The sequence below is a fragment of the Hoplias malabaricus genome, chromosome 8 (genome assembly GCF_029633855.1).
Source record: "Hoplias malabaricus isolate fHopMal1 chromosome 8, fHopMal1.hap1, whole genome shotgun sequence".
In the NCBI taxonomy this organism is placed as follows: domain Eukaryota; kingdom Metazoa; phylum Chordata; class Actinopteri; order Characiformes; family Erythrinidae; genus Hoplias; species Hoplias malabaricus.
In genome coordinates this window covers 25,888,936-25,913,730 of record NC_089807.1, presented here as the reverse complement: position 1 = coordinate 25,913,730, position 24,795 = coordinate 25,888,936, and the positions used below count along the sequence as shown (strand labels likewise).

The following is a 24,795-nucleotide window of genomic DNA, read 5'->3' as shown; positions in this document are numbered from 1 at the left end:
TCCAATTGCAATATATACTGATGGTGTCAAATATATTGGAAGTGGGATGGTTGTCCAATTGCAATATATACTGATGGTGTCAAATATATTGGAAGTGGGATGGTTGTCCAGTTGCTGTCTAATATATTGGAAGTGGGATGGTTGTCCAATTGCAATATATTCTGATGGTGTCAAATATATTGGAAGTGGGATGGTTGTCCAATTGCAATATATTCTGATGGTGTCAAATATATTGGAAGTGGGATGGTTGTCCAGTTGCTGTCTAATATATTGGAAGTGGGATGGTTGTCCAATTGCAATATATTCTGATGGTGTCTAATATATTGGAAGTGGGATGGTTGTCCAATTGCAATATATTCTGATGGTGTCAAATATATTGGAAGTGGGATGGTTGTCCAATTGCTGTCTAATATATTGGAAGTGGGATGGTTGTCCAATTGCAATATATTCTGATGGTGTCTAATATATTGGAAGTGGGATGGTTGTCCAATTGCAATATATTCTGATGGTGTCAAATATATTGGAAGTGGGATGGTTGTCCAATTGCAATATATTCTGATGGTGTCAAATATATTGGAAGTGGGATGGTTGTCCAATTGCAATATATTCTGATGGTGTCAAATATATTGGAAGTGGGATGGTTGTCCAGTTGCTGTCTAATATATTGGAAGTGGGATGGTTGTCCAATTGCAATATATTCTGATGCTGTCAAATATATTGGAAGTGGGATGGTTGTCCAATTGCAATATATTCTGATGGTGTCAAATATATTGGAAGTGGGATGGTTGTCCAATTGCAATATATTCTGATGGTGTCTAATATATTGGAAGTGGGATGGTTGTCCAATTGCAATATATTCTGATGGTGTCTAATATATTGGAAGTGGGATGGTTGTCCAGTTGCTGTCTAATATATTGGAAGTGGGATGGTTGTCCAATTGCAATATATTCTGATGGTGTCAAATATATTGGAAGTGGGATGGTTGTCCAATTGCAATATATTCTGATGGTGTCAAATATATTGGAAGTGGGATGGTTGTCCAATTGCAATATATTCTGATGGTGTCAAATATATTGGAAGTGGGATGGTTGTCCTGATGGTGTCTAATATATTGGAAGTGGGATGGTTGTCCAATTGCAATATATTCTGATGGTGTCAAATATATTGGAAGTGGGATGGTTGTCCAATTGCAATATATTCTGATGGTGTCAAATATATTGGAAGTGGGATGGTTGTCCAATTGCAATATATTCTGATGGTGTCAAATATATTGGAAGTGGGATGGTTGTCCTGATGGTGTCTAATATATTGGAAGTGGGATGGTTGTCCAATTGCAATATATTCTGATGGTGTCTAATATATTGGAAGTGGGATGGTTGTCCAATTGCAATATATTCTGATGGTGTCTAATATATTGGAAGTGGGATGGTTGTCCAGTTGCTGTCTAATATATTGGAAGTGGGATGGTTGTCCTGATGGTGTCTAATATATTGGAAGTGGGATGGTTGTCCAATTGCAATATATTCTGATGGTGTCAAATATATTGGAAGTGGGATGGTTGTCCAATTGCAATATATTCTGATGGTGTCTAATATATTGGAAGTGGGATGGTTGTCCAGTTGCTGTCTAATATATTGGAAGTGGTATGGTTGTCCAATTGCAATATATTCTGATGGTGTCAAATATATTGGAAGTGGGATGGTTGTCCAATTGCAATATATTCTGATGGTGTCAAATATATTGGAAGTGGGATGGTTGTCCAATTGCAATATATTCTGATGGTGTCAAATATATTGGAAGTGGGATGGTTGTCCTGATGGTGTCTAATATATTGGAAGTGGGATGGTTGTCCAATTGCAATATATTCTGATGGTGTCAAATATATTGGAAGTGGGATGGTTGTCCAATTCCCATACATCCTGATGGTGTCAAATATATTGGAAGAGGGATGGTTGTCCAATTGCAATATATTCTGATGGTGTCAAATATATTGGAAGTGGGATGGTTGTCCAATTGCAATATATTCTGATGGTGACATATATATTGGAAGTTGGATGGTTGTCCAATTGCAATATATTCTGATGCTGTCAAATGTATTGGAAGTGGGATGCTTGTCCAATTCCCATACATCCTGATGGTGTCAAATATATTGTAAGTGGGATAGTTGTCCAATTCCCCTATATCCTGATGGTGTCAAATATATTGGAAGTGAGATGGTTGTCTAATTAGCATACATCCTTATGGCTTCAAATATATTGTAAGTGGGATGCTTGTTCAATTACCATATATATTGTGTCAAATATATTCAAAGTGGGATGGTGTCCCATCACTACATATTGTCATCAGAGCACGTTTTAAGAAAACATAATTGTAATGTCTAAAAATACATTTAGCCATATATCCCATGACTCCCTGATCTCATATCTGTCTTTGGAGTTGTAAAATTCTACTGTCCAAAATCCATATATTTTTTTTGACTTGAATATATTGGAAGTAGGATTATCAGATCTCAGCTTCAGAATAACATAAGAGGTTTTTACAAACGGGTCTATCTTTGTCTGGGTCTATCTTACTCAGTGTGTGAGTTTGGAGAAGATTGGAGAGAATAAATATTTTCACTCAAAAAAACTAAAAGGGGTCCCCCTATGAGTTGTTTTTAAGTGAAAAAATTTATGTCCTCCAATCATCTCCAAACTCACACCCTGAGTTGATGACACTCAGACTTAGAGGAAACTGGTCTTACTTTGACGATATTTCACTCCTAAGCCAAGATCTGATAATCCAACTTCCAATATATTCCAGTCAAAAAAATATATGGGTTTTTGACAGTAGAATTTTACACTTCTAATTACAGAAAAAGGATCAGAGGGACTTGGGCTGTATGGAAACATGTATTTTTTTAACTATATAAAATGTTTTCCCAAAATGTATAAGTCTTTACTTTAACCATCCCAATTGCAATATATTTGACACAAGTGTTATATATGTGAATTGGGATCCCAATTGCAATATATTTGACACATGTGTTATATATGTGAATTGGGATCCCAATTGCAATATATTTGACACAAGTCATATATATATGTGAATTGGGATCCCAGTTGCAATATATTTGACACAAGTCTTATATATGTGATTTGGGATCCCAATTGCAATATATTTGACACAAGTCATATATATGTGAATTGGGATCCCAGTTGCAATATATTTGACACAAGTGTTATATATGTGAATTGGGATCCCAATTGCAATATATTTGACACAAGTGTTGTATATGGGAATTGGGATCCCAATTGCAATATATTTGACACAAGTCTTATATGTGGGAATTGGGATCCCAATTGCAATATATTTGACACAAGTCTTATATGTGGGAATTGGGATCCCAATTGCAATATATTTGACACAAGTCTTATATATGGGAATTGGGATCCCAATTGCAATATATTTGACACATGTCTTATATATGGGAATTGGGATCCCAATTGCAATATATTTGACACAAGTCTTATATGTGGGAATTGGGATCCCAATTGCAATATATTTGACACAAGTCTTATATATGGGAATTGGGATCCCAATTGCAATATATTTGACACATGTCTTATATATGGGAATTGGGATCCCAATTGCAATATATTTGACTCAAGTGATATATATGGCAATTGGGATGTCATGAAACAGGGTTTGTGGAGGTCTGCCGAATTATCTGCGTCGAGTGCTGGCACATCTGGGCCCCCAGAACAACATATCGAAGGGCCAGGTCCCTGTGACCTTGCCTAGTATGGAAAAAAAAATCAGCAAATTTATTCTGGAAAATTCCACTCCATGTGTCAGTTAGGCCTTTGTTTTTTTTTCAAATCTTTTTAAGGATTTTTCATAGAAAACAGCAACCTAGGCTTACGAAATTTCACACACCATCTCATGGAGTGTCCAACATAAACATATTGCGATTTGGGGTCATTCGGACCTTCCTAAGGAGTGTCCAATTGCCATATATGAGTTTTGAATGGGAATATATTGGAAGTGGGATGTCCAGAAATTGGCCTTGGGGGGGTCTGTCGACCTCACCTCTTCGACTGCGGACCCTTCTCGGACCCTCGAACAACATATCGAAAGGCCGTGACACTGCGACCTTTCCTTGTATAGGAAAAAAATTTAAATAGTTCCAGAAAAATGCCCTCTGACTCTTCAGTTAGGCCTCTGTCCCCATTCAAAAGTGCACACAGGACAATGAAATGTTTTTAGGGATTTTTCATAGAAAACAACACCCTAGGCTTACGAAACTTCACACACCATCTAATGGAGTATCCATCATAAACATATTGCGATTTGGGGTCTTTCGGACCCTTCTAAGGAGTGTCCAATTGCCATATATGAGTTTTGAATGGGAATATATTGGAAGTGGGATGTCCAGAAATTGGCCTTGGGGGGGTCTGTCGACCTCACCTCTTCGACTGCGGACCCTTCTCGGACCCTCGAACAACATATCGAAAGGCTGTGACACTGCGACCTTTCCTTGTATAGGAAAAAAATTTAAATAGTTCCAGAAAAATGCCCTCTGACTCTTCAGTTAGGCCTCTGTCCCCATTCAAAAGTGCACACAGGACAATGAAATGTTTTTAGGGATTTTTCATAGAAAACAACACCCTAGGCTTACGAAACTTCACACACCATCTAATGGAGTGTCCATCATAAACATATTGCGATTCGGGGTCATTCGGACCTTTCTAAGGAGTGTCCAATTGCTATATATGATTTTTGAATGGGGATATATTGGAAGTGGGATGTCCAGAAACTGGGTTTGCGGGGGTCTGCCGACTTAGCGCCGTCGACTGCTGGCCCTTCTGGGCCCCCAGAACAACATATCGAAGGGCCAGGTCCCTGTGACCTTGGCTTGTATGGAAAAAACAATCAACAAATTTATTCCGGAAAATTCCGTTCCATGTGTCAGTTCGGCCTCTGTCCCCATTCAAATGTGTGCACAGAACAATCAAATCTTTTTTAGGGATTTTTCATAGAAAACAACACCCTAGGCTTGCGAAACTTCACACACCATCTAATGGAGTGTCCATCATAAACATATTGCGATTCGGGGTCATTCGGACCTTTCTAAGGAGTGTCCAATTGCCATATATGAGTTTTGAATGGGGATATATTGGAAGTGGGATGTCCAGAAACTGGGTTTGCGGGGGTCTGCCGACTTAGCGCCGTCGACTGCTGGCCCTTCTGGGACCCCAGAACAACATATCGAAGGGCCGGGTCCCTGTGACCTTGCCTAGTGTGGAAAAAAAAATCAGCAAATTTATTCTGGAAAATTCCGTTCCATGTGCCAGTTAGGCCTCTGTCCCCATTCAAATGTGTGCACAGAACAATGAAATGTTTTTAGGGATTTTTCATAGAAAACAACACCCTAGGCTTACGAAACTTCACACACCATCTAATGGAGTGTCCATCATAATCATATTGCGATTCGGGGTCATTCGGACCTTTCTAAGGAGTGTCCAATTGCCATATATGAGTTTTGAATGGGGATATATTGGAAGTGGGATGTCATGAAACTGGGTTTGCGGGGGTCTGCCGACATAGCGCCGTCGAGTGCTGGCTCTTCTGGGACCCCAGAACAACATATCGAAGGGCCGGGTCCCTGTGACCTTGCCTAGTGTGGAAAAAAAAATCAGCAAATTTATTCTGGAAAATTCCTCTCCATGTGTCAGTTAGGCCCCTCTCCCCATTCAAATGTGTGCACAGAACAATCAAATCTTTTTAGGGATTTTTCATAGAAAACAACACCCTAGGCTTACGAAACTTCACACACCATCTAATGGAGTATCCATCATAAACATATTGCGATTTGGGGTCTTTCGGACCCTTCTAAGGAGTGTCCAATTGCCATATATGAGTTTTGAATGGGGATATATTGGAAGTGGGATGTCATGAAACTGGGTTTGCGGGGGTCTGCCAACATAGCGCCGTCGAGTGCTGGCCCTTCTGGGCCCCCAGAACAACATATCGAAGGGCCAGGTCCCTGTGATCTTGCCTAGTATGGAAAAAAAAATCAGCAAATTTATTCTGGAAAATTCCGTTCCATGTGCCAGTTAGGCCTCTGTCCCCATTCAAATGTGTGCACAGAACAATCAAATCTTTTTAGGGATTTTTCATAGAAAACAACACCCTAGGCTTACGAAACTTCACACACCATCTAATGGAGTATCCATCATAAACATATTGCAATTTGGGGTCTTTCGGACCCTTCTAAGGAGTGTCCAATTGCCATATATGAGTTTTGAATGGGGATATATTGGAAGTGGGATGTCATGAAACTGGGTTTGCGGGGGTCTGCCAACATAGCGCCGTCGAGTGCTGGCCCTTCTGGGCCCCCAGAACAACATATCGAAGGGCCAGGTCCCTGTGATCTTGCCTAGTATGGAAAAAAAAATCAGCAAATTTATTCTGGAAAATTCCGTTCCATGTGCCAGTTAGGCCTCTGTCCCCATTCAAATGTGTGCACAGAACAATGAAATGTTTTTAGGGATTTTTCATAGAAAACAACACCCTAGGCTTACGAAACTTCACACACCATCTAATGGAGTGTCCATCATAAACATATTGTGATTCGGGGTCATTCGGACCTTTCTAAGGAGTGTCCAATTGCCATATATGAGTTTTGAATGGGGATATATTGGAAGTGGGATGTCCAGAAACTGGGTTTGCGGGGGTCTGCCGACTTAGCGCCGTCGACTGCTGGCCCTTCTGGGCCCCCAGAACAACATATCGAAGGGCCAGGTCCCTGTGACCTTGGCTTGTATGGAAAAAAAAAATCAACCAATTTATTCCGGAAAATTCCGTTCCATGTGTCAGTTCAGCCTCTGTTTTTTATTCAAATGTGTGTGCAAGACAAAGGAACACTTTTAGGGCTATTTTTATAGAAAACAACACACTACGCTATGTCCATTGCACACACTGTCTCATGGGGTGTCCATGATAAACATATTGCAATTTGGGGTCAATCGGACCCTTCTAAGGGGTGTACACAACATACAAATGGTAATTGGACAAGCATCCCATTTCCAATATATTTGACACAACACAAATATATGCATATATGGTAATTGAACGAACATCCCATTTGCAATATAAATGACCGAGTGTCAAATTGCAATATACTGAGTGCAAGTCAAATATATTGGAATTGGGATGTTGACAATACATAAAAAAGAGTTATCAATATTCATATGTTTTCATGGGCAGAATATGTGAATTGGGATGCCATATGCTCCAAATGGGACATGAAAGGTTTATTGTAAAAAAAACCCAGAAATTTTAATATGAAATGACATCATAAGTGGCAAAGCCATGTTGTACATGTGATTTGGACCTTTTTACGCTCTTTCTGGACCCTTGGACCCTCCCCCAAGCTTTGGGCTGGACTGTTGGGAGGTCAAAGTTGAATGCATCCCATTTGCAATATATATGACACTGTTGAATATATTGGAAGTTGGAGAGTGTAGGTTTTTCCATTCAGAAAGCCAATCAGAGACAAGTGACACATCATAAAAGGAGGGGCCCGACGTTCTGAATGTATAGCTGGTGCAACAGCGCCTCTAGTGCTGTCCAAATCGCGGATTTAGCCGCGGGTAGCAAATCGGAAAGAGTTATCACTCAGTGTCCGAATCGTCATGCTTTATACGGCATTTTGGATCCAAAACCGGCATACAATCCAACTGTGGTCATAAGTGTCCAATGGCAATATATTTGAATGGGCCTTTGTCCAAAAAGTGTATAGTGGGGCTAACTACGGACATGACCAGGAGCGGCCGGGGCCACAGTCACAGGGGCAGAAACGGCCGTAGCCACAGTCACGGGGACAGGAGCGGCCCTAGCCACAGTCACAGGGACAGGAGCGGCCCTAGCCACAGTCACGGGGACAGGAGCGGCCCTAGCCACAGTCACGGGGACAGGAGCGGCCCTAGCCACAGTCACGGGGACAGGAGCGGCCCTAGCCACAGTCACGGGGACAGGAGCGGCCCTAGACACAGTCACGGGGACAGGAGCGGCCCTAGCCACAGTCACGGGGGCAGGAGCGGCCGAGGGAGCCGCGCTCACGGAGACAGGAGCGGCCGAGGGAGCCGCGCTCACGGAGACAGGGGTACCTGCGACGTCGTCCACGGAGACAGGGGAACCTGCGACGCCGTCCACGGAGACAGGGGAACCTGCGACGCCGTCCACGGAGACAGGGGAACCTGCGTCGTCGTCCACGGAGACAGGGGAACCTGCGTCGTCGTCCACGGAGACAGGGGAACCTGCGTCGTCGTCCACGGAGACAGGGGAACCTGCGTCGTCGTCCACGGAGACAAAGAACGGGCAGTCTGAGAAGCCAGCCTGGGCACAACTCTAGGGATCGGCCTCGAAGTCCTTCAGGCCGACCTACGGACATGACCAGGAGCGGCCGGGGCCACAGTCACAGGGGCAGAAACGGCCGTAGCCACAGTCACGGGGACAGGAGCGGCCCTAGCCACAGTCACGGGGACAGGAGCGGCCCTAGCCACAGTCACAAGGACAGGAGCGGCCCTAGCCACAGTCACGGGGACAGGAGCGGCCCTAGCCACAGTCACGGGGACAGGAGCGGCCGAGGGAGCCGCGCTCACGGAGACAGGAGCGGCCGAGGGAGCCGCGCTCACGGAGACAGGGGAACCTGCGACGTCGTCCACGGAGACAGGGGAACCTGCGACGCCGTCCACGGAGACAGGGGAACCTGCGACGCCGTCCACGGAGACAGGGGAACCTGCGACGCCGTCCACGGAGACAGGGGAACCTGCGACGCCGTCCACGGAGACAGGGGAACCTGCGACGCCGTCCACGGAGACAGGGGAACCTGCGACGCCGTCCACGGAGACAGGGGAACCTGCGACGCCATCCACGGAGACAGGGGAACCTGCGTCGTCGTCCACGGAGACAGGGGAACCTGCGTCGTCGTCCACGGAGACAGGGAACGGGCAGTCTGAGAAGCCAGCCTGGGCACAACTCTAGGGATCGGCCCCGAAGTCCTTCAGGCCGACCTACGGACATGACCAGGAGCGGCCGGGGCCACAGTCACAGGGCCAGAAACGGCCGTAGCCACAGTCACGGGGACAGGAGCGGCCCTAGCCACAGTCACGGGGACAGGAGCGGCCCTAGCCACAGTCACGGGGACAGGAGCGGCCCTAGCCACAGTCACAAGGACAGGAGCGGCCCTAGCCACAGTCACGGGGACAGGAGCGGCCCTAGCCACAGTCACAAGGACAGGAGCGGCCCTAGCCACAGTCACGGGGACAGGAGCGGCCCTAGCCACAGTCACGGGGACAGGAGCGGCCCTAGCCACAGTCACGGGGACAGGAGCGGCCCTAGCCACAGTCACGGGGACAGGAGCGGCCCTAGCCACAGTCACGGGGACAGGAGCGGCCGAGGGAGCCGCGCTCACGGAGACAGGAGCGGCCGAGGGAGCCGCGCTCACGGAGACAGGGGAACCTGCGACGTCGTCCACGGAGACAGGGGAACCTGCGACGCCGTCCACGGAGACAGGGGAACCTGCGACGCCGTCCACGGAGACAGGGGAACCTGCGACGCCGTCCACGGACACGGGAACCTGCGACGCCGTCCACGGAGACAGGGGAACCTGCGACGCCGTCCACGGAGACAGGGGAACCTGCGACGCCGTCCACGGAGACAGGGGAACCTGCGACGCCGTCCACGGAGACAGGGGAACCTGCGTCGTCGTCCACGGAGACAGGGGAACCTGCGTCGTCGTCCACGGAGACAGGGGAACCTGCGTCGTCGTCCACGGAGACAGGGAACGGGCAGTCTGAGAAGCCAGCCTGGGCACAACTCTAGGGATCGGCCTCGAAGTCCTTCAGGCCGACCTACGGACATGACCAGGAGCGGCCGGGGCCACAGTCACAGGGGCAGAAACGGCCGTAGCCACAGTCACGGGGACAGGAGCGGCCCTAGCCACAGTCACGGGGACAGGAGCGGCCCTAGCCACAGTCACGGGGACAGGAGCGGCCCTAGCCACAGTCACGGGGACAGGAGCGGCCCTAGCCACAGTCACGGGGACAGGAGCGGCCGAGGGAGCCGCGCTCACGGAGACATGAGCGGCCGAGGGAGCCGCGCTCACGGAGACAGGAGCGGCCGAGGGAGCCGCGCTCACGGAGACAGGGGAACCTGCGACGCCGTCCACGGAGACAGGGGAACCTGCGACGCCGTCCACGGAGACAGGGGAACCTGCGTCGTCGTCCACGGAGACAGGGGAACCTGCGTCGTCGTCCACGGAGACAGGGAACGGGCAGTCTGAGAAGCCAGCCTGGGCACAACTCTAGGGATCGGCCCCGAAGTCCTTCAGGCCGACCTACGGACATGACCAGGAGCGGCCGGGGCCACAGTCACAGGGGCAGAAACGGCCGTAGCCACAGTCACGGGGACAGGAGCGGCCCTAGCCACAGTCACGGGGACAGGAGCGGCCCTAGCCACAGTCACAAGGACAGGAGCGGCCCTAGCCACAGTCACGGGGACAGGAGCGGCCCTAGCCACAGTCACGGGGACAGGAGCGGCCCTAGCCACAGTCACGGGGACAGGAGCGGCCCTAGCCACAGTCACGGGGACAGGAGCGGCCCTAGCCACAGTCACGGGGGCAGGAGCGGCCGAGGGAGCCGCGCTCACGGAGACAGGAGCGGCCGAGGGAGCCGCGCTCACGGAGACAGGGGTACCTGCGACGTCGTCCACGGAGACAGGGGAACCTGCGACGCCGTCCACGGAGACAGGGGAACCTGCGACGCCGTCCACGGAGACAGGGGAACCTGCGACGCCGTCCACGGAGACAGGGGAACCTGCGACGCCGTCCACGGAGACAGGGGAACCTGCGTCGTCGTCCACGGAGACAGGGAACGGGCAGTCTGAGAAGCCAGCCTGGGCACAACTCTAGGGATCGGCCTCGAAGTCCTTCAGGCCGACCTACGGACATGACCAGGAGCAGCCGGGGCCACAGTCACAGGGGCAGAAACGGCCGTAGCCACAGTCACGGGGACAGGAGCGGCCCTAGCCACAGTCACGGGGACAGGAGCGGCCCTAGCCACAGTCACGGGGACAGGAGCGGCCCTAGCCACAGTCACAAGGACAGGAGCGGCCCTAGCCACAGTCACGGGGACAGGAGCGGCCCTAGCCACAGTCACGGGGACAGGAGCGGCCGAGGGAGCCGCGCTCACGGAGACAGGAGCGGCCGAGGGAGCCGCGCTCACGGAGACAGGGGAACCTGCGACGTCGTCCACGGAGACAGGGGAACCTGCGACGTCGTCCACGGAGACAGGGGAACCTGCGACGTCGTCCACGGAGACAGGGGAACCTGCGACGTCGTCCACGGAGACAGGGGAACCTGCGACGTCGTCCACGGAGACAGGGGAACCTGCGACGTCGTCCACGGAGACAGGGGAACCTGCGACGTCGTCCACGGAGACAGGGGAACCTGCGTCGTCGTCCACGGAGACAGGGGAACCTGCAGCCTCGTCCACGGAGACAGGGAACCTGCGTCGTCGTCCACGGAGACAGGGGAACCTGCGGCGTCGTCCACGGAGACAGGGGAACCTGCGGCGTCGTCCACGGAGACAGGAGAAACTGCGAGAACGTCCACGGAGGCAGAGGAATCTGCGACGTCGTCCACGGAGACATGAGAGGTGGGCGTCGCGCTCACGAAGACAGGAGAGGCGCGCGCCGTGCTCACGAAGACAGGAGAGGCGCGCGCCGTGCTCACAAAGACAGGCGCGGCAGGAGGCGCCGCGTTCACGAAGACAGGCGCGGCTGGAGGCGCCGCGCTCTCGAGGACAGGCGCGGATGGAGACGCCGCGTTCATGAAGACAGGAGCGGCTGGAGGCGCCGCTTTTACTGCGTCCATAGTTTGGTCGAACATTCTGTCAGGAACGAGGGGCGGACTGACGGAGGCGGACGCACTCGCTAAAACACAGTATTTTTAATAAAGGAATAAAACAAAACAGAGACTCTAACGGAACGAAAACAAACAGGGAGCCAAGCAGGCTAAACTAAACACGGGGAGCTATACAGGGCAAACAGGACTGACAGACTAAAGAGTTAATGAATTAACGATAAATGAAAAGAAACTACGACATGAAACAACGACTAGGAAAACAAACACGCAGAAGCTGTGGAGACAGACGGACAGACTAGAAAACACGACCGACTAGACAAAGGAGAAAGGAGAAATGTTCGACAACAGGAAGTGAGGGAAGGGGACTTAAATACACAACACAGACGAGACGCACCTGGACAGATAACGAGGAGGACGAGTTGACACATGACAGACGAGGAGGCGGAACAAAGGCGGAGACAGGGGCGGAGACAAGGACAATAACAAACAAAGCCATGTGCAAATAAAGCACATGACGGGGACAACAGACTTGACAGGGCAAAGGCGTGACAGGTATCATTGGCGATTTGCTCTAAGACTTCAAGGGAATCTCAGCTTCCCTAAAATGTCAAAAAATAAGTGATCAAATATATACTGTTGTGTGTACATGTCATTGAATAAATATGCACTACAACGCGTTCAACTTTTGTTCAGAATCAGCTTCTTATCACTGGTAAAGACGTGGCTTTCCTCTCAATCATTCCCGCAGCTTCACAGTGATTTAAACAGTGTGGACGCTGAGCATCCACAAAGTTCAATAGCGAAGCAGCGAAGTGCAACGAAACGAGACAAGCCATTGGATAAATGCTGGGCTTTGTTCCGCCCATCGGACGCTCAGCGACTCTGGGGGTCTATGGGGCAGTGGGCTGGCTTTGGCCGGCCCGGACGCTCAGCTTCTGCATGATGATTGGATGATTTTTCTGAGGCTGAATCCCTTTTTGATTGACAGCGAAGTGAGCGAATCAGCGATCCTTTGGTGTAAAGATCCGTGACAGCACAGGCGGACACACTTCACATGGGCCAAGGCCGTTTAAGCAGCCTAGCTCTGCTGGCCATTCAGAGGACACTAGTCAAGTCCCTGGAAAAGAAGCCTTGTTGGTACGACAGGGTCACAGATCATTTTCTTAAAAATAAACATTTTATGATGTATGCCGAAATTGAGCTTCCCCTCCTTGAAAGACCAGTATCCGCCACTATATGGTATAGATTTCAGGAATAAACACTCAGTTCTCTTCCACATCAGGACCACAGTGTGATTAGTTTTTAAATTCTGAATCGGTGCACGAACCCATGGCATGTAGTTTCACATGATACAATTAATGATTAACAAAGGCTTTCATGGGGTGTCCTAATTTTCACATGACTGTGTACCCAAAGTTCATGTTTCCACATATTCTGTCATATCACATGCTATGTTCACAGGGCCATTACAAAAAATTTCCACAGTAAAATTTCTTCATCTTCAGGATATCAATAGTCTGTTATATTGTATCTTCAGTGAGCCTTTCAGATTTTTGAGACTTTGAAAATAAAGAGATAATAGCGGAAGGAAGCTAAATGTGTACTTTTTCCAAGGTATGGAAGTTGTGTTAGTATTTTGCCATCTAGCAGCGACAGAATGCAACTACTGCACCATTTAAGATGAAACAAAAAATCCAAATGAATCGATTGCTTATCCTTTGTATCCCGGATGTGTACTCTGAATTTTTCAACTCGTATTTTGGCATCTGAATTTGGCTATTGAATTTGAGCAACTTCGAAATATAATGTTTTAATTCATTTAAGCTTGAATTTTTTTTATCTGAATTTATTAACCTTGAATAATAACAATGAAAACATGTTCAATTAAAAAAATAAATAAAATTCACAAGTTCAATTCAAGAGCAATTATATGTTCTTGCAATTAATGTATAATTGTAAAGCAAAATATTCAGAGTTGGAAATCTCGAATATCTCGAAGCTTGCAAACCACTGCAGATACAGAATGACGCAGCTATAGTAACTTAAATGTGATAACTGAAGCAGACATAATTTATCGTGATTGACTTGCATGCTCTTGGAGATTGACCTGCCGATCACGATCGACTGGTTGACGACCAGAGCATTACACACTGGCTGAATTAATTTAGTGTGCACTTGAAACTGATCCAAAAAGACCTAATACACTGAGCATTCAAACTTACTGTATTTATTTTCATTATTTTGTGAGATAGTCCTTAATTTAGTGTATTTTTGTTATCTCTTCCTACAGGGGAACTCCATCATCAGCACAGGAAAATGGATCTTCATATTGTGAAGAGCAAAACCCATTAACTATGTAAGGTTTACCCATTTATGGTCCATTCCTCTGGGGTTTAGTAAAACAATATGGCTAGTGCAAAACAAAATGCAACATATGCTAAACCATAACTGGATTAGGAACACCTACCATTTATCTACACTCATTTTTCATTTTATCAGTTCCACTAACCATACAGGAGCACATTGTAGTTTTACAATTACAGACTGTAGTCCACCTGTTTCTCTGCAATTATTTTCATCCCCATTTTACCCTGCTCTTCAATGGTCAGGACACAGAAGTGCTGCTAGAGTGTTTAAAGCCCTCATTGTCATTGCTAGACTGAAAATAGGCCACCAACAAAAAATACAGCCAACAGTATCCTGTGTCACCTGATGAAGGACTAAAGGACAACTAACACAAACAGCAGCGACAGATGAGCTACCGTCTCTGACTTTACATATACCATATGGACTAACGAGGTGTGTGTTTTAAGGCTAGGTTCACACAGCAGGTAAAAGCGGCTCAGATCTGATTTCATGATCATATCTAATTTCTATGTTCTGCTGTTCACACTGTCTAATGTGACCTATATCTGAGAACAGTCTGAACATTCATTCATTCATTCATTCATTCATAAAACGGATATAAAACTACTATGGAAGAAGTTCTTGTGGTTACTTTTTAAAAACAAATTTCCACAAGTATTAACCTGAATAAAGTAATTTAATTTCCCAATATTTCCCAATAAACCAAGATAGGATTAGGGCCACTTGTACCTAATGTGTGAATGCAGCCTAACAGAGTGGACACAGTGGACACTGTTTAAAAACTGCATCAACACTGCTGTGTCTGATGCACTTGTACCAACGCAACTCAAATTAACACACCACCACCAGGTTAGTGGTCAGTGCAGTGCTTAGAATGATCCACCCAGATCATTCCTGCTCTGTGGGGGTCCTATGGCGGTCCTCACAATTGAAAAACAGGATGAAATGGGGATAAAGTATGCAGAGAATCAGGTGGACTACAGTCTGTAATTGTAGAATTACGAAGTGCTCCTGTATGGTCACTGGAGCTGAGAAAATGAAGAATGTGTGTAGATGCAGAGTGGATGTTCCTAATCCAGTGATTGTTTAATGTATAATAAGATGATCTCTATTGTCATTATGCTGAATGTACAATGAGTTTGAGGAGCTGATCCTTTTTTTAATGCAAGGCAAATATAGAAAATTATACAAATAAAAATTAAAAGGTTCCAAGATAAAGTTCTAAGATATATCTTCTGCAAATCACCTTCTGAAGCCTCCCCTTGTCTGCCCCAGTGCAGCTCCTATACTATACTAAGATACAGTATTTCAGGAGGCTCTCAATGGACGAGCGATAGAAGGTTAGCAGCAGTCTTTTATCCAGGTTGTTTTTCCTGAGGACCCTCAGGATGTGTAGTCACTGCTGAGCCTTCTTGATGACAGTAGTGATGTTATCTGTCCAGGAGAGGTCAGCAGAGATCAAGACACCCAGGAACTTGAATGTGTGGACCCTTTCCACACACTTGCTGTTGATATAGAAGGGGGCCAGGTCGGTTTTATGCTTCCTGAAGTCCACAATGATCTCCTTTGTTTTTGTGATGTTCAATGCCAAGTTGTTCTCTGAGCACCAAGTAGTCAACTCCTGGACCTCCTCTCTGCAATCACCTGCAAATCTGATGATGGTGTTGTTTTTGTGGCTACAACCATAGGTTTAGGGGAAGTAAAGGAGAGGACTTAGCACACAGCCCTGTGGTGAACCGGTGCTTAGTGTGCAGGTGGAGGAAAGGTAGGCGCCATGCCTCACAGTTTGGGGCGGTTGGATAGAAAGTCTGTTATCCAGGCATATGTGGGGAGAGGGAGGCACAGGGTGTCCCACTTGGTGATCAGAATGTCCGGGATTATTGTATTGAGGGCCGTGCTATAGTCCACAACGAGCACTGCTGTCATTCCAGATGGCTCAGCAAGGCATGGATAGCATCCTCTGTGGATCTGTTTGCCCGGTACGCATATTGATGGAATTCGAAAGGGGGTGGGGGTGAGGGCAACAGGGTGGTAATCATTTAAGCTGGTTGTAGATGACTACTTTGGTACCATGCTGATTGTGACTTTGTCACTGGACCTGAAGGCAGTGTCACAGGCCTTGACAAGTGTATGGACCTGGCTGGTCATCCAGGGTTTCTGGTTTGGGAAAACCTGGATTATTTTGTCCTCAGTCACATATCCAAGACAGAACCTGATGTTGTCCAGTACTGTTATTTTGAATGTTTCCTGATCCTGGTGGTCAAATAAGTCCCAGTCTGTGTGTTGTAGAGAGTCCTGAAAAGGAGCACCGAAAAGGAGAGCCATGAGCCTCTACAACCATCTTGGGCACTCAATATGGGCACTAATATGCATTTACTGAAGTTTCTCACAACTTTTTCTCTGATTTCTTTTTCAGGAGCTTAGAAGATATTGCTACTGATAACTCCATAATTTCCTCTGACAGATCAGGATCTTTTGGCAGCGTGGACTTTGAGTACCCAGAGCTGGACTTTTGCCACACGAGACCAGTCCTTCTTTGCAGTCCAGAGGCAGATGCATTCAACCCTTGTGAAGACCTTGTTGGGTTTGAATTCTTGCGAGTGGCCATCTGGTTTATCAACATCCTGGCTATCGTTGGCAACCTGACGGTACTTCTCGTGTTCTTTGCCTGCCGCAGCAAGCTGACTGTTCCACGTTTCCTCATGTGTCACCTGGCCTTTGCTGACTTCTGCATTGGTGTGTACCTCCTCATGATTGCCACAGTGGACTTGCGCACACATGGCTACTACAGCCAGCATGCCATAGAGTGGCAGACAGGAGCAGGCTGTGGTGTTGCTGGATTCCTGTCTGTCTTTGGTGGAGAATTATCCGTCTACACACTGTCTGCCATCACTGTGGAACGCTGGCACACTATCACCCATGCTCTGCGGCTAGAACGCAGAATTGGTCTTACCCGGGCCGCTGCCATTATGGCTGTAGGGTGGCTTCTCTGCCTGGCCATGGCTGTGCTCCCCCTGGTGGGTGTCAGTAGTTACAGCAAGGTCAGTATGTGTCTGCCCATGGATATTGAGACCCCAGTGGCTCAGGCTTATGTCATTCTTCTGTTGCTCTTCAATGTGGGGGCCTTCCTGGTGATCTGTGGTTGCTATGTGCTGATCTTTGTTGCTGTGCAACATCCAGAAGTGCCGAGTCGCACAGCTGATGCAAAGATTGCCAAGCGCATGGCCGTGCTTGTCTTCACCGACTTCGTTTGCATGGCGCCCATTTCTTTCTTCGCCATTTCAGCCGCCTTTAAAATGCCCCTTATCACAGTCACTAACTCTAAAATCCTCCTGGTGCTGTTCTACCCCATCAACTCCTGTGCCAATCCTTTCCTCTATGCTATCTTCACTAAGGCTTTCCGAAAGGATGCCTGCAAGATACTGAGCTCCATGGGTTGCTGTGAGAGCAAAGCCAACATGTACCGTATGAAGTCCTACTGTTCCGAGCAGACTAGGAAAAGCAAGAGCTCCTCAAGTAGCAAGAGCCCATGCACAGTACTGTGGTTGTCTCCTTATCCTCACCCAAAGACCCATCTGCAGATAGAGGGCATGCGGAAATACAGCTGATGACAAAATCCCACACTTCTCCACAGCTCTTAGCTTTTTCATCTCGGTGTGATATTGTATTGTGTAATAAGTTTGTCTCATTCCACCTTTAATATTATTATTATTATTCTGAGAAAGGGAGGGGAAATGGTTTTCATGGGAGAACATGTATGGTTCTCTACAAGCAGGAGGAAAAATGATCGTTTCTACCAAGAAGTACAGACTACAGATTCTGAGCTTATTCATGTCCAAAGAGAAGCCTATACGAAACTGTAATAAAAGAGACTTTTTCAGAGACTGGGTTACATCACTTTGGTGGCCAAGAATGAGACTATGGTTGAGGAAAAAGAAAAGATGTATAGATTTACCCAAAAATAGCATGTATTATGATTGTCTCCTTGAATCTCCCAGCAGCCTAACATTAAAGAAACACTGCATAATATTTTACCTTAAAAGTGCAAATTCAAAATCATTATGATGCTTCACTGAGCTGTAGGGGGAATAGAGCCCTCTGTCATTGCAACTCTGTGCCCAGCACTGCAGAAACTGTACTATGCAATTTGAGGAGGTGGGTAGAAAACCAACACCCCTCCCTCCTTGTCCCTACTGATCATCAATACAGTGCTGTAAAAATGAATTACACTAAGGAGAACCCCAGTAGCAAAAAACAAAACCTTAACTAGTGTTTCTTTAAAGAGGATTGTTTCATATCCTAGTTTGCTTTTGGAATAGACAATATTCAGGGGTTGAGTTGTGAAATACGTCAATGGGAATCCAATTACGTGACTGTCAATTGCACCTTGGATTGTAAATCTCAGATATGTGTAAATTAATTTGTATTAAAGTTGGGAGTTGGGGAAAAAAAAGAAGAGTTTTCATTCATTTTAAAACTAGGCAAAATGCTGTCATCTCAAGTTTACAACAGTGGTCACTGGAACAAAAGTTGTAAATGTTGAAAATTAAAAGTAAATATATAATTGTCTGGGCCTGTTTTGTGATATATATGTGATAAGGCCCAGCTAACAAAATTACGTCTTTCAGATGACCATAAAAAAATCTTTTAAATTTGCAAGGTCAGTATTTCTTTTGTTTCCCAGAAACCATTCAGGGACGTCCTTATTTACAAAGTTATGTTATAACTAAAACAGAACAATGTATGTACATTGTATTATGTCCCTTAAATCAAACCAACATGGCTTAACAGAGATAGGGGCATTTTAGGGCACAATATCCTTTAAAGATGTATTTTAAAGACTATTTTGAGATATACTGTTACAATTATTATACCAACCGTGTTACCTTAACATGTCAGAATACATATGTGGGTTCAGTTGTTCTGGGTTGTATAATAATAAATGTAATTTTTATTTTGTCGTTGTAGATCTTGACCCAGCTGAGTTCTATCACCACTGTAAAGAAATTAAGGTACTCTGTGAACCTGACCTTGTTTACAATTAATTAATTTACCGCTGAATGATGTTGTAACTGTGATGAAATTCTCTTTTAAATTACTGATGAAATTAGCTTTGTGTTCTCTCAGACAGAGGATTAATTGTGCTAAATAAAGATAAACCTGCCTACATTTCAAGGATCCATTTTCAGGATTTATCTGTGTTGACTACATGCTCTAATATTTAAAGGTGTCATCGGGGGGTGGGGTGTTCCACTCGTCGTTCTGTGGCTGACCTTGTTATCTGTACACTTTGAGAGCTTCAGATAACATTTTTTCAGAAGCCTAGGAACAGGTTGAAACTTTATAGACTACAGCGTAAGAAAAATGGCGCCCCGCTGTCGACAGTAAAAGCTGTAGTGACGGTCACGGCTTGTGTTATTTTGTTGCCACTTCACTAGCCTATATTACAAAAATATCTTAACATAGCTAAATGTTTGTGGACATTTCTGGCAGTTTTCTTTAAACCGCACTGATAGCTCTGGCTAGTGTGAGATGGTAGAGAAGTTGAAACTAGAGGTCTGCATTTCCAGGAGGAAACGCGAGATGTTGCGCCGCTGAAACCCCTGTCCCCAGATCCGTGTCATTCCCACTCCAAACGAGGTCGTCGATACGGTAAACACGTGGGTCCCTAGGCGACGCTATGGTGAAGGAATTGACTGCTAAGCTGTTGGTAGTGGGATGTTAAAAGAGCAGTCTCCCACAGCAGTTTACATTGGACTCTATGGAGCTCACTAGGACATGAATGGAAAACGATACATTTTGAATTCCACCTTTAAAAACAATTCCTCAAGAACCCAGAATTGTATTCAGATGTACAAATCGCAGGCCAAAAGAGTCTTAAAAGCAAAAAAAATGGCCAAAACATTTTAAATACCACCTTAAGAAAAATTCCACCTTAAGAAACCCACAATTGTATTGAGACGTCCACCTTTAAAAATGACCACTTCAAATAAAGCTTAAAATGTTGAAGACAGTCAGTATATTGTGAATGAGGTATTCTAAAAAAATTCTACCTTAAGAAACACTGGATAATTAAGATGTCCCCCTTAAAAATTACCTTTAAAGTGTTAGAGACTGCCTATGTATGTCTGTCCTTCACACTTCTCCCCCTCAGTCTCTGCTTCTGCCCCTACCCCTCTCTCTCTCACACACGCACGCTCACAGAATACAACTGACAGACTCATGATTCAATGAATTTCGACCGGGGGGTTTTCCAAAAAACCTCAAATATCGCAAAAACGTTTCCAGGTCCAAAAATAAACGAAACATACCGTAGCGACAAGGAGAGTCTGGCGCTCGAGATGGTGTAAAAATTTCTGCACTTTGAGCGAGAATTGATGGTGTAATGATGAGTTTAAAAAAAAAGGCAAAGTTTTAAAAATCTGTGTGCCGAGCCGCTCTTAAAATACATTGTGCTCTATGGGAGTAAAACCCTCCCAAGTGTTGAACAAAAATTCATAACTCAAGAACGGTACTCTCAAACGATCTGATACTTACAAGTTTGAGAAAATTTCTCTACCATTTAAAATTTAAATGAAGTCTGTAGGTGAAAGTATAAGGAAGTTATGGTGAAATGTTCGGCAGAAAATTGAAAAAAATAATAATTTCAATGCGTTCCTATGGGAGCGTACCCACCCTCCGAACAAATGCTTATAGCTTGGAAAGATTTACCCACATCACTTAACCATATATACCGTTGCGACAAGTAGAGTCTGGGGATCGATATGGTATAAAAATATAAATTAAGTGAGAATTGAGCGTGTTATGACGAGTTAAAAACAGGAGAAAAATTTAGAAACCGCACTCTGAGCGCTCTAAACAATACATTGAACTCTATAGGAGCCGAAACCGTCCCTAGTGCCGAACAAAAATTCATAACTCAAAAACCGTATTTTCAATAATGTTCAAATTTACAGGGGCTAGAAAGGACAAGTTTCTCTACCATTTTAAATTTAAATAAATGAAAGTTTCTAGGTGAAAGTATGAGGAAGTTATGGCGAATTGTTCGGCTGAAAAGTGAAAAAAAGGTTTTCGGGAAGAGATCCTTCAGTGTATGACATCACCACACTCTGAGACTCCCATCGAAATGAATGGAGGGATTTTGAAGGAGGGATAGAAAGAAAAGGATGAGTGCAAGAGGTCCGAAAACGGACGTGATGGGACCCGGTACGCCCGGGTCCGACCGTCTGAAATCCCGTGTCCGTAGCTTGAAAAATGACTGAGTTAGAGCGCTTAGCCCACATCGTCGCTATAGGATGCACGATTTGCAGGTGGAACGGATTCGATAGCTCGAAAACTGCGGGGCTAGTTAAGCGGACAAGGAAACACGGAATAATAATAATAAAAAAAAAACAAATTGGATAACAATATATTGCGCGCTGCTGCTTAAAGCAGCAGGCGCAACATAATTAAATCAAGGAGAGGACTTTTACCTCTCCCTTTTTACTTTAGCCACCGTTGGTGGACAGTCCAAAAGTTTCTATGAGCAATGTACGAACATGAAGAGTAAGCCTTTCCCAGAAAATAACAAACTTCTGCAGCAAGTGTGAGACAAACCATGTAAATAAATACATAATTAATAAATAAAATAATATTTTTAAAATTAATAACCTAAACATGTATTAACAAAAGTGTGGGAAATGTTAACACTGTAGTGCACTCTTGCCACAGTGTGTGTGTACGACACTTAGATTTAGGACGTGTACTAGCCTACATAGGGAGTAGGGAGAGGGGTTTAGTAAGCCATTTGAGATTCAGCCTACAAGAACAACGCTGTTGTTTTGAGAGCATCCCTTAACGACGTCACACAGTCAACTTTCTACAGAGTGAGTCGAGAGCTGCATTCCCCTCATTCCTGATAACAGCAGAAGATGTTCTCCAGCTGTATGAGGGAGAAATGTTTTCAACGCTTTTTCTGAGAGACTATATTCAACATGTCTGAAGAGGCACTACTATTTTAACTGGAATTTATTGGAGCCCTTTGGAGAACTGCATTCAGAAAAGAGGACTTGTTGACGTGCATATTCAGACAACTCTGGGGGAAAAACATTCAGAATGTCGTCAGAGATTGTCAAGATTTTTGTCCTTTGTCTTTTTTTTGATATGATACGGACGACGGGTAAGTTATTAAAACAAAATCTGTACTCTATATTTTGGTCTATGGTTCGGCTACATTTCCACAAAACGCCGCAACGTGTCAGAAATAACTTCACTCTTCGACTACTGTGGGTCTGCAAAACCTATGGAGAGAACTTTGGAAGAACCGAGACTCTGAAATTTGAGACTTCTTCTAGTGAAAGTCAAGTTTTTAAACCTAGTTAACGTACGCATGGTGCCGATTTTTACGTTAGAACATCTATTATGAGTTAAGTAAGCAGTAAGCGTCGTGGCTGAACATTTTCGCTTTTGATACCAGTGTTTCAAAACGTGTCTTATATGGGCGAATTCAGACTGCCTGAGTTTATTACATCATAAACCTAAGGAATCTATCCCGTGTCGTGGCTTTTGAAATGCAGAGACTTAACTCTGTTCTTATATCAGATGTAGAAGGTATGGAGCATTATGAGTGTTTTTTTTAGTTGCCTAGGCTACCGAGTGGAGTATATTTCATGAAATCTTAAAGCTTTTTCATAGGGTAACTTTAAAACGTAATGAAGTATTCAACCCCTTAAATGTTACTTTGTTTGTGTTTAGAGCAGTTTCTGTCCTTTTCATACCCAATGAAGGTCTGCTGCCAAAATTAAAGTAAGAAAAAAAATTAAAACACTTTAATTAGAGTTACCTTTCAGCATTAGTCTGTAGCAGAGCAAACAACTGCTTTGTGTAGTGTTAATCTCTGACTAGGATGAACTGTACTATGGACCTATTCACATTAGTAAACTCTTTCCGCCACTTAAAGGGAAAAAAGGCCAAGTCATAATTATGAGGTGCTAAGTGTAAGTTTTGATGACTTAGCATCTTATAATTATGACTTGACGTACGACTTTTATGTTCTTCGACTGATGGAAATGGGTTTCCATAATAAACACATGGATTTGAGAAATTTTTATAGAATTTCACCAAAATTCTAATATTTCCAAAGCTGCAGTTATGTGGGGACTGTTCCATTTTTTTGCCTATATAAAAACGAAAGGTTTGTAGACACTGACTCATCCAACATTCTGAAATGATAGGTATTGATAGTGCGTATTTCCCTTTTTGAGACAGTAAGGGTTTTTTTTTTTTTATGAAACATTGCTCTGGGGATTTAAGCCATTTAAACCTGGTGAACATTGAGAGGTGAGGTATTAATATTGAGCTTAAGCTCTTAACTCTGTTGAGGGAGATTTACCACAGTTTATTTGTTACAGTTATGGAATTTATTAGTTTGTTGGTTCTAGTGATTTGAAAGCAATGGCCATACATTTGGTCACTTATGTATAAATATTGTAAATAGGAAATGTTGGGCAAACATCACTGTGAACTACAAAGATTAGCATGTACTAGACCTGAAGAGTGATGTAGGAAATGGCAAGTTGTTTAAGAACTTCCTTGGTATTGCATTCCGGTGAATGGAAAATTTAGTAAGTCCATTACTGCTTGCTTCAGTGAGAAAAATAATGTTCTTGCCAGACAACACAATGTGCTTCCTCTGATAACAGATTTCAGTGTCCAGGGTGAATTTCCTGATCTTTGAATATGTTCTAATTTATTTGTGACAAATTGGTAAAACTATATTATTCTGCTGGAATCTTAAGGAATAAATGAATTATGTTGAACTCCAAAATTCCCAGTTAGGAACATCAACTGCAAAAGAAGAGCTAGTTTTTTTCTAAATTCTACCGCTATGATTTCTCAGTGAGCATTAGGCTTTAATTTTGTATTTTTGTTGTGATAAAAAGTACACTAAAATTACAATGCATTTTTAGAAAAACTAAAATAATTTCATACCACACATTTATAGCATTCAACAACATCAACACAGACCATGTAAGATTGCATAAAAAGCTTTTACATTAGCAGATTTTGGTACAAAACCAACTAAACAATTTGTTTAGTATTATATAATGTTTTCTGCATTGGAAATAGTATAAAAATGAGATAGTAAGTATGAAGTAGGTAGAGTAGATTTGGAGTGGCTGAATCTAGAGGTGGGGCCACATGGTGGCGCAGCAGGTAGTGTCACACAGCTCCAGGGGCCTGGAGGTTGTGGGTTTGATTCCCACTCCGGGTGACTGTCTGTGAGGAGTTGGTGTGTTCTCCCGTGTCCGCGTGGGTTTCCTCCGGGTGGTCCGGTTTCCTCCCACTGTCCAAAAACACACATTGGTAGGTAGATTGGCAACTCAAAAGTGTCTGTAGGTGAATGTGTATGTGTGTCTGTGTTGCCCTGTGAAGGACTGGCACCCCCTCCAGGGTGTATTCCTGTTTTGCGCCCAGTGATTCCAGGTAGGCTCTGGACCCACCGCGACCCTGAACTGGATAAGCGGTTACAGATAATG

The 24,795-nt window shown here is 45.0% G+C and overlaps 2 protein-coding genes across 2 annotated transcripts in view; both read left to right on the top strand.

Moving 5' to 3' along the window:
- Positions 1-19,401, top strand: part of lhcgr (luteinizing hormone/choriogonadotropin receptor) — a 56,501-nt gene extending 37,100 nt beyond the window's left edge. Inside the window, exons 10-11 of the mRNA XM_066678470.1 lie at positions 14,202-14,267; positions 16,695-19,401. Coding sequence (XP_066534567.1) covers positions 14,202-14,267; positions 16,695-17,886 — 1,258 coding nt within the window. The 3' untranslated portion in view covers positions 17,887-19,401. The remainder of the gene's footprint in view (positions 1-14,201; positions 14,268-16,694) is intronic.
- A 2,742-nt stretch (positions 19,402-22,143) lies between these two features.
- The window catches only part of mertka (c-mer proto-oncogene tyrosine kinase a), a 44,847-nt gene continuing 42,195 nt past the window's right edge, over positions 22,144-24,795 (top strand). The window contains exon 1 of the mRNA XM_066678464.1: positions 22,144-22,436. Coding sequence (XP_066534561.1) covers positions 22,373-22,436 — 64 coding nt within the window. The 5' untranslated portion in view covers positions 22,144-22,372. The remainder of the gene's footprint in view (positions 22,437-24,795) is intronic.